Source organism: Periplaneta americana, chromosome 1, assembly GCF_040183065.1.
Source record: "Periplaneta americana isolate PAMFEO1 chromosome 1, P.americana_PAMFEO1_priV1, whole genome shotgun sequence".
In the NCBI taxonomy this organism is placed as follows: Eukaryota; Metazoa; Arthropoda; class Insecta; order Blattodea; family Blattidae; genus Periplaneta; species Periplaneta americana.
The window spans coordinates 151,685,948-151,702,839 of NC_091117.1; the positions used below are offsets into that span (position 1 = coordinate 151,685,948).

The 16,892-nt window shown below is 36.5% G+C and overlaps 1 protein-coding gene and 1 long non-coding RNA gene across 2 annotated transcripts in view; one reads left to right on the forward strand and one right to left on the reverse strand.

Moving 5' to 3' along the window:
* Positions 1-4,157: 4,157 nt before the first annotated feature.
* Positions 4,158-16,892, reverse strand: part of LOC138709343 (uncharacterized) — a 445,573-nt gene continuing 432,838 nt past the window's right edge. Inside the window, exon 3 of the long non-coding RNA XR_011334915.1 lies at positions 4,158-4,238. This is a non-coding gene — a long non-coding RNA (uncharacterized lncRNA). The remainder of the gene's footprint in view (positions 4,239-16,892) is intronic.
* On the forward strand, positions 12,539-16,888 carry LOC138702087 (uncharacterized). Its single transcript, XM_069829636.1, has 2 exons — positions 12,539-12,583; positions 16,338-16,888. The coding sequence occupies exons 1-2, from the start codon at positions 12,554-12,556 to the stop codon at positions 16,731-16,733; spliced, it is 426 nt and encodes a 141-aa protein (XP_069685737.1). The 5' UTR covers positions 12,539-12,553; the 3' UTR covers positions 16,734-16,888.

The following is a 16,892-nucleotide window of genomic DNA, read 5'->3' on the forward strand; positions in this document are numbered from 1 at the left end:
TAAATAAGTGTAAGAAGTTACGTAAAAGGTCACACCATAATCTATCCAACGTAAAATTCGCTCTTAACGTTATTATTTCTTCACGCACGTGATCCACTAACCCTACTTCAACATGGTGTTATGATGCATCTTATTGACATTAAATGTATAAGCCTCTGTTTGCGATATCGAATTTTACTTCGAAATAAAAAATTGACAGCATATATTAAATCTCAACTCGCCAAAAAATTGTGTAACTCTTGATTTATTCCACATCTTCTAATGTAAGACAGGCCTATATTTTTATTTTATTTGATTGGATTATTTTACGACGATGTATCAACATCCAGGTTATTTAGGTCTGAATGAAATGAAGGTGATAATGCCGGTGAAATGAGTCCGGGATCGAGCACCGAAAGTTACCCAGCATTTGCTCGTGAAGGCCCATATGGAATACAATAAAAGAAATGAAAACAAAATATCTCAGCTATTTATCTATTTTTACTATTGTCAATTTATTCCGCAAACACAATAATAGCGATATTTACCAGCATATAGCATGAGCGACAACCACAAGAAGTGTGTCGTGAAAAGCAAGTCATCTATGAGCCTTGTTGTCAGGATCTCGGAGCACAATACCACATCACACATTGGACAGTTTTTTGGGCTCATGTTCGGTGCCCGTGGTACAATCCCACGAGAAACTTTAAATCAACTTAAACAATTTAAAATTTCTGATGCAACGATTGATGCCTTAGGATCTCGTGTGTTAAAATCATCCTTAGCTATAATTAGTAATCATTTGTACCCAAGAAACTTTTATTGTAAATGATTTCTTATGTTTTCTTATCATTTATCTTAACGTTTTTTTCTTTCAGATTGTCACAGAATTGTTTTTAATCATTGTTCATCGTGAATTGATTAGTAGGCCGATCCATCGAACCTTTATTTAGGGCGGCTTTTGTTGATACAAATTTCTCTTATGTGCTGTCTTAACAAATTTTTGTATCTCTATGTGTGGACTAGTAATGACTAAAGCTGAGACATGTAGGTCTGCAGGATGATATCAAGTTAGTTGTACTGCGATGTTTGTCGAAGGTAAATAGTATGAAGGGATGGGGGAATGGTTGCGTACAGGCATGCGACTCAGGCAACAGAACACATTCATGTTGTGTAGTGGACAGACCTTCAGAGTTATCTACATTACCAATCTTACGTGACGTATAATATTCATAATGGCTGAATCATCAAATATACCAACAGTAAACAAGGTGATGGAGGAATTAGGCACATAAAATTTCGCAGTAAATGGGGTAAGTATCCTATGAAATTTATGTAGCACAGAAATTAAGGGTACGAAACTTAAATTCGTAACACAACATTGTAATACCAAACAACATAAAGCATAAATGACAGTTTCAACTGAGGAAGAAGGACAAGAATCGCGTGTAAGTTACAATTCAATGTGTACCACACAAAAAGAATTTTTTCACGATTTATGTAAAATGATCGTATGTGCCAATATACCAATAAATAACGTTGAAAATACACACTTTAAAAGCTTTGTGCGAAATTACGTGAAAAGACAACTCCCCAGTTAATCAACTTTACGAAAATAGTCTACTATGTACCGAAATGCTATGACGATATATCTCGCATACAACTAAGTATAGGAAATAACAAAATATGGATTTCCATCTATGAAAGCACAGACACGGCTGGAAGATTTGTTGCAACGTCGTTACAGGAATTCTTTTAGCAAACAAATTCAATAAAACTTTATTAACCCTTGAAATTCTTGACAAAGTGGCTCATTTAAATATAATTAAAGTTTTTCAAATGCCTATGACCATCTTATTGCCAGACGAAATAAAAAAAAAATATGATAATATAGTTACTCTCATCACGGATGCTACATGTGAAAAGCAGATAAGGAACTTAGCTACTTCAGCCGAAAGTTATTTATTTTTTTTATTTTATTGGGTTATTTTACGACGCTGTATCAACATCTAGGTTATTTAGCGTCTGAATGCCGGTGAAATGAGTCCGAGGTCCAGCACCGAAAGTTACCCAGCATTTGCTCTTATTGGGTTGAGGGAAAACCCCGGAAAAAACCTCAACCAGGTAACTTGCCCCGACCGGGATTCGAACCCGGGCCACCTGGTTTCGCGACCAGACGCGCTGACCGTTACTCCACAGGTGTGGACGCCGAAAGTTATCCTAGCCCATGGGCTACATCGAATGGCCGAAGAAGTTTGCTCATGCTACAGTAATGTGAATAGTTTCATATCGAATGTCAAAGAAATATTTTTAAGGCACCAAGTCGGGTTAGGAAATTCAGAGAAATGGCTCCTGGAGTCCCTCTATCGCCGTAATCCATTGTAATGAGATAGACATGGCTGGATACTGCAGTCGATATTGCTACACATTATAAAAAAAATTGTAGATGTAATCAAAACGTATGGTAGTATTTACTGCAACCGACTCCACAATCCAGTAATGATAACGTGACCTGAGCTCCGGTTTATTTTTCGTGTGAGTGTACACCTTATTCTCTGTTGTTTACTCTGTAGAACAGCGTACAGAGTCTGTACATTGACCTTCCCTGCTCCCTCTACTTGCTATGCTATAGTTTGGGTGCACGTAACTTAACGACTAACGTTCTAGATATTCCAGCTTTAGTAATGACGAATTATATTATTTTTTCCTCTGTCTTTCAAACTTTTATGGCAGCTAAGTATTGACTCCAGCTGCTGTGAAAAAATAAGCATTTTCCCATGCAATATTCAAAGAATTTGCCTGATGATCACTTTTCCGTCTTTTAGATTCCTCCATTATGTAGCCGCATATAGGCAAAGTGAAATAGCTACTGATAATACACACTGCACCAGATAGCTACGTGGATTATCCTCTACCTATAGCAGGCCAACGTCATTCCGACGTACCTTTGCGGCGAGCTGTTAAGGTAAGCGTTTACTACATCGTATCGCACTCCTCGGACGAATCGCACGCAACGGATATTTTAAGTGGCGTGCGTTCACTGTAACGGCTCTACCTCATCGCCTCATCGGATTTCGTCAGTTGTTTAAAACATATGACGTGCGATATTGACATTGCCGAAAACAGAGGAGTTTGAGGTTAGGTCTATTAATCATGAGTGTTAGCGAATAAAAAATTGTAATTGTTTCATGTTTCTTAATTGAAGAGGAAAAAACGAAAGAGATATTGGTTACATAGTGTACATATGTAAGAAACATCTTGATTACTGTAATGGGAGTGGCTCAAATTATATAATTCTTCGAAATTTACTACAAGCGAAATAAGTTTTCCGTCTGCCATTTTGGCACGACACTGAACATGGCACAACATAATAGTAACAGATGAGCAATTAAAATTGTTTTATTAAAGAAGCCCGTGATCGCATGCATCGCAAAAATTGCTCATCCGAGAAACGTGGACGGATTTACCGAGAGCCGATGCGTGCGATACGATGAAGTGAACGCGGTTACATAACAATTACAGTAAAGATCATCTTTTTTCGATCCGTACGATTCGTCCGACGAGTGCCATACGATGTAGTGAACGTTTACCTATAGACAACTCTCACGCTCCGAAGGAGCGGCCGCGCTCAATGAGCGCCGTTTGTGCAGGCCTGATCTAAAGGAATTAAAATTATTTCGTCACTCTGAAAGTGGAGGTAACAGGGGAGCATATAAAATTGTAGTATTTATTGGAGTAATCCCAAAAGCAATTTCTGCTGAAGAAGAAGAAGAAGAAGAAAAAGACTAGAATGGTCTTTAAAGTGATGGCATAAAATTTAACAGTACCAGGCCACTTGGCCTGTTGTTAAACGTGGTAGAAAGCAACCTTTTAATTCACCAAACTCAGATTGTTCGCAGTCCTCGACGACTCTAATGTTTCTTCCATTCTAAAGCTGATCGAACCTGTGAGAAATTATTGAGTAGGTGTCGTACTGATTTCTTTAAGGCATGATTCTTTGTATCAGTGTTCCAGAGATGGATACTTTCCAGTTCTTCTAATGCAAATATGATAAGAAATTCGTGTTTTTTTCACTTCTTCTGTACTTCACACAGTTAATTTGGTACTCTGTTACTTTCAAGTCCTCAGATTTATTTCCTAACTACAAAAAGTGTCGCAGTTAACATGACTGTAGTCTTACCTTGCATTCACTTACACCATATCCGTGCGGACACTGGGGAACCTTCCGACGAGTCTTCAGGATACTCTGCCGCAGGAAACTGTTAACAAATGGAAATCACAATCTGAATTAAATTTGTATTATTCCTTTTGAAATCCAATAACTATTAAGAGCAATTGACATAATTATATAGTCCAATGTGGTCATATTATGGAGAAGGAGGATAGTGCCATTGAAAAGAAGTGTTTGCAGTTTCTTCGGGACACGAATTTGAAATCCAATTGGCTAGAAGATTTAAAGAGCAAGGTGAGTAGATTAGGTCTAAAATGGTTATGGGATGAAACTGGAGTAATGAATTTAAATGTAATTTGTAAAATCGTAAAGGAGAGGTGTATGAAACTATGAGACAGGAATTATATCAAAATCTCAACGAATTAAGAACATTAAGTAACTACAAGGACATTAAAACGTCATGGGAACAAGAAGAGCATGTCAGAATAAATAATAGGGAAGTGAGGATGGGCTTAGCTTGGTGGAGACAAGAAATATGGAAACTGAAAAACAGGAGGGGTACCATAGAGAAGGATATCTGCCCCCTTTGCGGCATGGGAGAAGACGCGTTCCATATATTATTAGAATGTCAAGAAACAGACAATACAAGGGAAAAGTGGATAAATAATAAATTTTTGAATATGAATAGATATGTAGCATATAAGAAAATATATAATATAACTAATAAGAGAGTTAAATAACTTGGGCAAATTTTTAATTATAGTGAAGATGAAATGGGAAGAGAAACTTAAAAGCAATGTGTATTAAATTGATCTTGTAGTGTGTATGTGTGTGCTTTTTGTTTTGTTTTTGTTTATTTTTTAATTGTGAGACTTTGCATAGGTGATTAAAATTGTAAAGTAAGGCAGATCTGGGATAATATAGAATTGTAACAGGTTTGTCTTACAGATATATATGATAGATAAATAAATATATCAAATATAGTCCAGTGTTTTGCCATCGAACCAATAGAAACATGTTAGGAGTGTATGCACTACAGTTCAACAGCACGCTACAAGGTAAGTACAGTCTTAGAAAAAAGATTTTTGTCGCACAGAGACTTTGTGAGTCCCAGAAAGAAGGCGGTGCGCATGATCAGACATACAACAAAACAAAACTAATTTTATTACCTCAACTAGTCCTTTTGTGAACCAGGTCGCTTGTCCTGTGATCATGCGCACTGCCTCCTTTCTGGGAGTTACAAAGTATCTGTGTGACAAAACTTTTTTCTAAGACTGTACAGTCGTGGCAAAAAAACCGGACCGACCCTTGTAGCTGATACAAAAGAATTCTGTTCTGTGTATTGTGTCAAACTGTGGTAATTTCAATAGGGATAGTGAAGCCAGAGGTATGTACTGCTATTTAATGTAAAAAATACGCAATTATCTTTGCCGAATAAAGGTAGAAATGTAATATTGATGCCAAATGAAAATAAAACTCTCAAAGTTTTTTCGTCTGTAAGTTTGAGGCACTGACGGAAACAAAAACGGTAAGAATCGAACAAATGCAATAAATTTCATTGTTACAATTAATTATACAAGATGGATGTGTTTTGTGACTAGCAAAATTTGAATCTGTGACTCTGAAATCAGCTACAAGGGTCGGTCCGGTTTTATTGCCACTACGGTACATTCAGTTTCTGATCAGTAGCCTATAGTGAGGTGTGAGAGTACCTTTGGTAGCTAGTTGCGTTCTCAGTCCGTTTCTTTTAAGCTACCCAATTCTTGGTCAAGTACTGCAATATTATTAAACTTTACGAATCGTGAAAGAAAATACTAATTGATACCCTCTAATTTATTGAAACGATTAGAGTAAAAAATAAATGTAAGCTTAGTGCCATACGTTTGATGTATGAATGAGTTCCTTAGCGCAGTTCTGTTTGATGTTCTTTCTTTGAATTTCTTCAAACTCGCTGATACATTTCTTTCTGAATAATTATATCTTACAAGTCATTTTATTAAAATAATATTCGAGCACACTGTCGTATCCACTTTGGAACTGAATCTAACAATTGTAAAACCCATCTTAGATTCCTTAAAAGCGCGTCTTTTTATGGTCTTTTGCTCCCCACTTTGTATTATTCTTCCTATTTTCTCCGCCACATATTTGCAAGATCCTGCAGAAATTACATTCTGCAGAGACATCTCTCAAGAATATAGAGAAATCAGTCAATTAAAGAACAGTTATCCGGTAGTTTTTCATCGTACAGATACCTTCACTCTGATAAATAGTAATACAGACATGGTAATCACTACATCACCAGGGAAGAGTTGAATATTTTGTAAATTTGAAAAAGATTTTCAAGTAATACTGTATATTTTTAACCTGTCAAATATATATACTAAGTCATAATACTCATCTGGTGAAACGTCTACAACACATCAGCGATAATTCACAGAATAATCCAAATAAAACTTATAAATATTTCAGTACCGAGAGAGTTTAAAACTGATAACCATATTGCACAATAGAGTATTGATTATCCGAATATCGATCAACCGAAACATCAGTTAAACGAAAGCGTTCCAATCGGCAAATTTGAATTTGCGCGCGCGCCATGTAGAAGTTTCGCTAGCGCTGTTTGCGAGATTTAGCGGCAAAAAAACGAGTCTCAGCTCTGAAGCAAAATAAAAGTTTGGACTTCTTTTCCTAAACTGTAGGGCAGGGGCGATTTCTCAGGGCATGCTATGCTTGCTGCGCAAGCCCAATATTTTCGTAGAATGTGTATTTCTCAAAATGGGATTACGTATATTAAAATTTATTTTGATTTTTAGAATACTGTATAGGCGTAATACCATCCGCAGGTTGCACAGCGCAAGCATCGCAACGCTTGCTCGTTTCTCGGAGCTACAGAAAAGACGTAGAAATAGCGAGAATATGATGCGCGCGCAAGTGCCTTCCTCCTTGGTCCGTCCTAGGCGCACATGCTTCTGTTATGTGTTGTTTGAAGCTCTGGTCCGAGAGCTACACCAACGACTATTTAACGTTACACAGACCAGTATTGACAGCGGGAATGTGCTGTGATTTACGAGTGCAATGTAATTGTATGAGCGGAATGCATATGTTAGCTACTGCATATATTATTAATTCTTAAACATTAATTTGAAGTATTGCAATGAGTTCGGAATTGTGTGTCATTGAAACCTTATTATTAAATCCATTTTCCCGAAGGACTATTCAAGAGAAGACAGACATAGAGAATATGTGTGCTCGTTCAGTGCAGCTCAATACAACAATATGCATTGGTTGGCAGGGTCGAAAAAACTAAATAAACTGTTTTGTTGGGCATGTTTGTTATATTATATCGAAGTTCTACATCTGATAAGCGAATATGATCCATGACTCATAATGATTTCATAATTATTGTAAAATAAATTATTTATATGGGTCTGATTATTTTTATTAATTATGAATTATTATATCCTCCCATCTTTCCCTATGAATAAAAGAGCAAGCCTAATTTTCGTGACTAGCATTCGCCCCTGCTGTAGGGCTACTTTAATGGCCGTTTTGAACTTGTCAAACTAGGCTAGTCAGTTTTCTGTGTTATTTTATAAGACGTGTGTTACAAAATATATACTGTATGTACAGTTTTGTGTTTAATATCAGTGTTTCTTTGTTTCATACTGCTCCTATGACACCGGTACAATTTGTTTTCGTAAATGATTGGTTATCCGAACACCTCCCGTCACCAATTGTTTCGGATATTCGATGCTCTACTGTAGGCCTATATGTAGTGTTCTGAACTACGTTTGCAGTAGGACTGTATAGCTTTCGTTTTATACTATAAACAGTGCTATAGTTGGACCATGGTTTGGTACTTCAGGAATAGTTATGATTTATTAATTTAAAGCTTGCATACGCCGTGGTATTTCTATAAGTAATTAACACTAACTTCATGGCATGGCGCCTCAAGAAATCTGCTACACTGATTCGCTAATTTCAAAACTTGCGTAGATGCCTTCGCATAACACTAATTTTATGTGGCGCCTCAAGAATTCTCTGCACTGATTCGCTAATTTTAAAACTCGCTCAGGCGTAATGTTAGCAGATTGCTAGAGGAGGGAATTTTCGTGCGTTCATTAATCTTGAGTCCAGTTAGGCCTACATATTCTAGATTCTATTCCAATTTCAACTAAATAATGTGAATGAGCGTTACTGTAATGAATGATACCTGCACTAAGAAAAGGAATAGGTCTACTCTTCCAGTAAAAGGATTCCTAGACTTTTGTTCGTAAAAAGTATTTGGCCACCAATGTCAGCGTCAAATTTCTTGCCTTATATGCAATTATTGTGGCTGCGATCTGGAAGAAGTTCTGCAGAGCCGACTGCATGATGAAGTAACTTTGGGAAAGAAGTGCAGTACGAGTCTATATAGAGTCTTGTCTGACCAAGGACCTTTTAACAGTACCCACTAAAATTTGTTTCCAACTACAGCACTGACTATAATTAGTAATAGATACACTCAAACATTTCAACTACTCACTTGTCGTGAACACCTTGCATAGGTATTTGTACAGATGTTAGCATTAACTTAATATGCAACGTCCGTATATAATGTGATGCAATAAGGGAAGACCACAATGGATCACACTGTCTGCCTCTTGTATTGACAGTAAATAAACTACATTCTTTATAGATTTGCACATCGCAAGTCACCTCATCTAAAATACTTAGCTCATTCTATTCCGTAATGAAAATATTCGCAGAGTAGCCGATAGGTTTTTGGTGACCTCTATGTACAGAGAGGAAAGTGTTTACTGACAATCCTTTTAAGAGACAATCCTTTGCAAAGTATGAATGTAAAAGCTTTTTACAATTTTGTTCATTTACGCTTAGATTTTGCATAAATAGTTATGTTACAAGATAATGTTTTATTCCATTATATTTTACACACATTTAAAAATGGAATTTTATAAACGTTGTTACATTAGAATTCTCAATTGCAACAAATTATTTTGCGTAACATTTCTGTTACGTTTACGGTTTAAGAATACTTTGATACTTTAATTATTAAAAAATCACTAAGTAATGGATGTTTAGCTGTTACCGAAATGTAGAAACGTGCTTCACCCTAAGGCAGCGATGTCATCCCGTTCTATTACGTGCTGTGCTTCAATTTCGTTCCAGCAACAGCACGCGTTCAAACCTTACATTCCCTTCCTACCCGTCTCCTACCTGCAGTCTTATGCTAGACATGATAGGGGAGTATAAATTTAATACAGTGCATCACTCGATCTCATGCTAAAGAGTAAAGAGCACTGAAGTCATCACTAGGGAACGTTTTTTGTCCCTGGAACCTTGTAATAAGGAGATCTCCAATGTAAAAAAAAAGGGTATACTAGGCCTATACTTATATATGCCAATTTTGAAAATGATAATATATATTTTATATTATACTGACTTGAATCTTATTATAGCAGGGATGTCGAATAACGCTCTCCAATTGTGAAACGATTAAAACTGTTTCCTACTGTAGCTGAGCAGAAACGACAGTCAGTCAGCTCGCTGTAGCAGTGTTCTGTACACAGTGTGTTTATCAACTCTGGCGGCCGGTATGGATATGGAACGACGATTCAATAGTGAGTGGACAGATAAATATTTATCTTAAAGGACGGAAAGGCGCATTGCTTAATATGTAGAAAAGAACTTGGGTACATTAGCCATCATAATATTAAAAGGCATTTTAATTCTACACGTAATGCTGAAGCTTATGGACCAGAAAAGTTATCCGGTTTCACTCGTGAAAAACCTGTAGAAGAATTAAAATCAAAATTGAATTCAGAAAACCTTCTTCATCATCGGGTGTTAGTAGAATAAGCTTGGTTCGTGCTAGCTACAAAATTTGTGAAATTATTGCAACGGGTTCAAAGCTAATTACTGACGGAGAATTTGTGAAAGACTGTCTCATAGCTGTTGCAAAAGCGATGTGTCCGGAACACGTTAACGATTTTAAATCTATATGTTTGTCTCGTAATATTTTTGCAGAGCGCGTATCATAAATGGGAGATAACTTGGAGGAACAACTGATAGCAAGAATGAAAACTTTCACTTATTACTCACTATAGTTCTTGGTGAAATTACCGACCGGATAGATACGGCGCAGCTAGCTACAGTTTATTCATAAGGAGTGTCGATTCAGATTTCAATGTTCATGGAGATCTTGTACTGTAGATGTCATTTCGCTAAAGGATCGAACTCGAGGAGGAGGAGATATTTTTTAATTTGTAACAAAACTATGAACAAATTTCAAGTCACGCTAAAAGTAATTAATTTTGTACATCAAAATAGTTTACGTTTCTGAACTTGAAGTTGCACTGCTACAACACATACAAAGTTGATATTTTAAACATGATATTGACAACATTATTATTATGATTTATTTCCGTCACTAACGAACAACAATCATGGAATGACCCAGTAGATAAAATATCATCATCATCATAATTCATCCTCATGTAGACTACATTCTTTGTTTATCAGAGTTTATCAAGTGCAAATCTAAACTGAGTTCCTAATCAATTGGTAAGATGTACAGAAGTTATCAAAGTACCAGCCGCTGCAGTTTCGCTTTTGTTTACGATCATTCGGCCGGACTGCCTGCTACCTGTGTTCAACCGTTGCACCGTAAGGGAGGAGTGAAGGCTCTGCAGTTCACAGCTCGGGAGCTCTGTTCGACATCCCTGCATTATAGTATGACTGGCATGTCAATTGATGCCCACAGGAGCAAGCGCGCTCTTTAGAGCCCAGGAGAGCCTGAGCGCTTTACAGCGGAAAGGAAAGAGACAGATGAAATAGGTGGTATATGCCGCTTGGTCGAGCTATATTCAGGGATGGCCAGCACTGATTCAATAGGTAAAGGGAAGAGAACTTATTAAAACTGTATCCATGTTAATTTTTAGATTTGCCTGAGAAGTATAATTGCATTATAAGAACGTAAGTTTTAATTTTAATGCTTATTTTGATAGTTTGATTATTTTATTCAAAAGAAACATTTTCTCAACTTTTCGTATAGAAAAGTGAAATTTTCAGGTATAGGCCTATTTATTTAGTAGCCTTACAGCATGTTTTCGTAAATCTAATATACCGTATATACGTATTACTGAAGAAAGTGTATTGAAAATTTTGAAAATATTCGGATGGAAATTGTTTGTAAGGAAATGAATTAACAAAGCAACTGCTGTTACATCATAAGCAAAAGATACGTGCCCATTTGTTGTAAAAATGTCAACTCTATAGCTTCAGCAGATTTCGAGAAAATAATTTAATATTCTGATGATAGGAAGTTGCTCACAAATATCACCTTAAAAGCATAATGCGATCAGAGTTTTGTTATGTAATATTAGTTACACTTAAAATAGATACAGTACCTAGGTAACTTTGCTTTGTACTGTAATATTGTTTTGATTAGTTTGATTACTTTTGTACGGCTAAAGATACCATCAATATAAATTCCAACTTATCATGTCATACTCATTCTCTTTCTTTGGATTATCACTTTCTTTATGAATGATGTGTTTCATCCACTTAATACAGTATAATATTATACTACTATGAATTTAAGTGAATATTCCTTCTTAACTCTCTATTATGTTTTTAAGATTTAAAACAAAAATGCAATATTAAGAAATCAGTGTTAGTACTTTTATTTTACAGACAATATAGATAATATTAAACAGAAAGAAGCCATATAAAAATAACGACATAAAATTTCACGTTCCGTTTGAAGTTTGTGCAACCAACAGGTTGCTTATTCATATACACAACCCTTCCTCATTCCATACTTAGCGCTTGCTGCTCGCGCACGACGTTAAGTTCAGAAAAATGTGCTTGCTTTGACATCACTGTAGTATGGTTTTTTAGATATACAGTACATATCATTATGTCACTGCTTTAATTCTAAGTCTCTTATTTCAATATCTACAGAAATATTTATACCTAACTGTAAATTTTGTAAATTTAAATTCTTTAAATTTTTAATTTGTTCCATTCTTAATCTGAAACTATACAAAATATCTCAAAATAAATCTAACTGCAGCTTCTCTTCTGCTTTGTGAATATATATCCAAAGATTTGTGGAATTATGTAAATATTTAATTGTGAAAAAATTTAATTTATGAAAATATGCACACTGCTATTTTTAACAGCCACATGTCGTATGTGCTATGAATACTGTTCAGTACCACGCGTACATAACCTGATAGACATAACTATTCTTCTACAAATAGAAATATACTAAACTATTTTAAACGATTCAATTGTTTTTGTAACAGCGTTGCATAGGTGTTTGTACAGATGTTGGTTACAGGTGGGCGTACTGATCATATAAAATGAGATCTATGTTCGGGAGACCAACACTTTACAATGGAACAACATTTGCTGCTTCTCATAACGGTAAGAAAACTACCATTTCTTTATATTTTTACATGTGGAATAGCTTCATGACAAATACGTATTTTCAGTTCACGCTAGTGTATCATGTCTGTAGAAGGCAGAATTCTTATGATCTCTTTGAGAAGGAGAGTGTATTTTCAAATAATACTCAAAGACCAGAATGCGTGAAAGAGGGGATTGAAATACGTGGACTCAGGTTAGAAACTTTCTATCGAACTTCCAGTTTAATCCAAAACTCAAATGGGGTGCATTTGCATGTTAACAAGCGATTATTTAGAGCAGACCTGCACAAACAGCGCTCAACGACCGCGCGCGCATCCTTCGGAGCGGAAGAGCGGTGTTTACCGCTCGCCGAAACGGACAGGAAGATACGTCAGAATGACATAGACTTGCTATAGGTAGAGGAGAGGGAAGCGCCCACTCAGTTATCTAGTGGAGTGCAGTGTGTAGGCCTATTCTCAGTAACTGTTTCATGTTGCTTATCTACTGCTACAGTACAGTATGGAGGAATCTAAAAGACGGAACATAACATTTAACGATTTACAGCTCAAATTTATTGATCTTCAATGTGACCTAAGGGCTAAAGATCGTTTGAATAATACTACTAGCCTGGTTGAATTTTGCAAGAGTAAACTTTAGCAATAATATCCACAACTAACAGGCTGGCTGTGAAAATGATTGCTATGTTTGGCTCAACGTTTATATTTGTGAGCAACTGTTTTCTATAATCAACTTTAATAAAGGCAGACATCGAACATCTGCAACTGAGGTTTCATTACGATCAGTAGGCTACTGTTCCTTTCAGCTGCCAACAGCATAAAACCTCATTTTCATGTACTGATAAATAAAAATATAACAAAATGATATTGTACATTTAAGTAGCTATAGAATTTATATTATTTCTGCAAAATAAATATTTCTTTATTAATTAAAAATAGTGCAAGATAGTTTTGTAAACATTGAACGGGAATTCATTTCATGAACACCTTGTGTACATTTTATGCGAGATCACCCCTTCTTCCAGTCCACCCTTATACAGAGCGCAGCTAACACCTGCATTCCACTCATGAGCTGTGAGCCGGCTCGGAGAGCGCAAACCTTGTGCAGGCCTGATTTAGAAGATACTGTACACTGGATTCCATTAATGCCGACTTGTTCTTTAATCATACAACGAAATTATGTCTTCTACCCCCTTCCCTACTGTCTACTTACGGTTTAACTCGCCTATGTTGTGTATTCCGGCTTTCAGTGATGTTCATGTTAGAGTAGTAGCTGCTCTGCAATCATAAATTAGAGCTGGTTTGCGATATATACCAACTTTTCAAAGGTACAGCGGCACGTCACTGCTCATAGGAATGGCTATCTCTGTGTTTTGTAGCCTATTATACTTATTAGCAAAGCAGCGGGAGGGGGGTGGAATACTGAATGTAGACACAATTTCAAAGAGTGACGGCCATTAATGGAATAGATTTATAAGGACAAGCAGACTTTTGTGAGTGAATAATATCGCAGATAAAGCATTTCAGAAGAAAAAATAACATATTTCACTAATCAGATATCAAATGTATACAAACAATAATTGTTCCTTCTCTAACACGTATTATCAAGTGAGTACTGCAGGATAATAGAAGTATCAGCCAGAACTTCAATCAGAGGTAAAATCTCAAAATTGAGTAGAGAACTTCTCGAGAGAATTACAAAAATCCTTCACAAAGAAGACTAAGTAAATAATCCCTTTAATCGTAGGCTATATTTTCAAACAGCTGTTTCTATTGTTATAATGAATAAATTTTTCAACATTATGCTGAGATTTGATTTATTAGACATTTCGGAACTACTTCGAGTTACATTATCAGACTCGGTGATTATTACTTATGTCCCAGCCACTATAGGAACTTGATAAAATACCTTAAAAATGCCTTGGATTTATAGTATTGATTAGTAAAAATTTATGTGATCACTGGGAGAGCTGTAAGCTCACCCAACTCGCCCTAAATGCGTACCTTACTTAGGTCTATATACTAAAATCGTCGTGCGTGAATGATGAATACGGCCATATTTCGATAATAGTGGGTTTCAGTGTCTCCAACATAGTAATAATACTACACACCTAATGAAACCTAACATAACCTCTCTCATAATACTACACACCTAATCAAACCTAATCTAACCTGTCACATATATTAAACACTTGTAGTAACATTCCTCATATTTAGTATAATTTCGTTTGCATGTATTGCTGGCCCTGCTGCTGGTGTCGGTAGCCATCTAGTGGAAGTGGATCGTAATTTCATGAAGAAAATATGGCGTCTTTCATAATAATTACATTTAATTAGTTCAGTTTATGTCTTGCTTGTTATATATTAAAGGTGTTAATTAGTAATATATTTTAGTACAGTAAGAATTGAAATGTGTTGTAGTTGTGATAAAAGTATTGAAAATTGGTTTACAGTGCTACATTCGCAGTGATAAAAGTGTGCAATATTCATTCAGTGGGTGGTGGATACTCTATATTAGCCGCGGCGAAAATGCGATCGTGCGCCGAGCCACTGTGTAACCTGCAACGAGCATAGCACTTATGGAGGGAGACGGACACCCGAAGGGGAAGTGAAGCAACTGTCTGACTTATTAACGGATTTTCATTCTCCTTACGTCAAGCACTTAAATATAATTGTATACAGTATAAGGTTACAAACTAATGTTTAATACGTGTAACGAAGAAAGAAATGAACAATAAAACAAAAGACAAATTATCACAACATAAAATTAACTGTCTTCAGAACGTCTCTGTGACAGAGTTTCAAAATCAGGAATTATGTCACTTACTGCCAGTCGTAGTTGATCACGAAGATATTTGTCTATCAGTCGTGATCTAAATTTGGTTTTTACTGTTTTCATTCTTGAAAATATAATTATTCTCAAACGTAAGTTGTAGCGAACATGACTTCAAAAGAGCAAGCGAAAGAACGAAGCTTTGGATATTTATTTTTTGGCAAAGATTTGAAAAGTTCAACATTTGTCAAGTCCTTGCATCTAGCTTTCATTTAACATCAAATTGTAAATCTGTGACTTTAAATTGAAGATCTAACCGCATTATTCGTACATCTGCTAAAAGGATCGACGTACAGAGATGATGATGATGATGATGATGATGATGATGTTGATGATGATGATGATGATGATAATAATAATAATAATAATAATAATAATAATACAACCTTTTAATGTTTCATCAGTGACATGTAGTATAACGCCGTTTTAGGTTATACAACCGTTTTCCTCGTAATACTTGTGAACAAATCATACATTTAATATTCTCCTCATATTGGCAGCAAAAAAATGCGTCCTCCCATCCTACTTGAAACTTTCGTTTTTTTTTTAGAGGTGCATGGTTTCGAGAGAGACATTGTGACGATACGCCACTCGCAGGTCAGAGACAAATACAAATGGAACGGAGTTTGACTCCAGTGAGTGAGAGGGTGGGGGTTGTGGGAGGTAGGAAGCAAATAGCTATCATTGCGAGCCACAATGTGCTCGTGAGTCACATTTTCGCCACGGCTGCTCTATATAGACCAGAAAACGTAACTATCCAGCTCTTCGGCGATACGCCTTCAATTATACACTTCTAAAAAGTTCTAAAATGTAAAATAAACATGTTTAAACACAGATTAAAAACCTTACAGTTTTCTAACAACGCAATTATTCTGAAAATTTGAAAACTCATAACATTCTGATATCGTTTCTCACATTTCAGTGCTTACTTGGCTCTCTATTGCCATTAAGCGGCGGAGATGAGACGTTCCAGTGTCCTGGGGAAGGAATATATGCAGATCCCACAGACTGCCACAACTTCTACAGCTGCGATTCCAATCTGCACGCCACACAAGGGTCCTGCTTCAGCGGTGTCGGGAGTTTCGACATCGAGACCAACATGTGCACCATCTTGAACTGCACCCCGACTGACCCGCCGGTAGAGACGCCGGCACAGGGCGAATTCAGCTGTCCGGACGACCAGGTTGGGGTGTTCCCAGACCCTCTTGACTGCACCAGCTACTACATCTGCTACACGGTCTACCTGCACCGCCACTACACGTGCAAGCGCGGAAGATACGATCCGCCCAGCAATGGTTGTTTGTTCGAATCCTGCTGACCGCACAGCTATGTTCTGCTGTTTCAGCGGATGCGGCGTCACGCGGCCACGATACGGCGTTTACACACCAGATTCTGCTACAATCGTATATACTCTGTAATTTATTACATCTATGGAAAGTTATATTTTGAGAAGTAATTAAATATTTCAAAACATTTA

Bases quoted from the DNA above. Each gene is read 5' to 3' on its own strand.
- LOC138702087 (XM_069829636.1), top strand. From the start codon at position 12,554: ATGGAACAACATTTGCTGCTTCTCATAACG. The intron at 12,584-16,337 runs GTAAGAAAACTA...CTCACATTTCAG, and splicing joins ATTTGCTGCTTCTCATAACG to TGCTTACTTGGCTCTCTATT.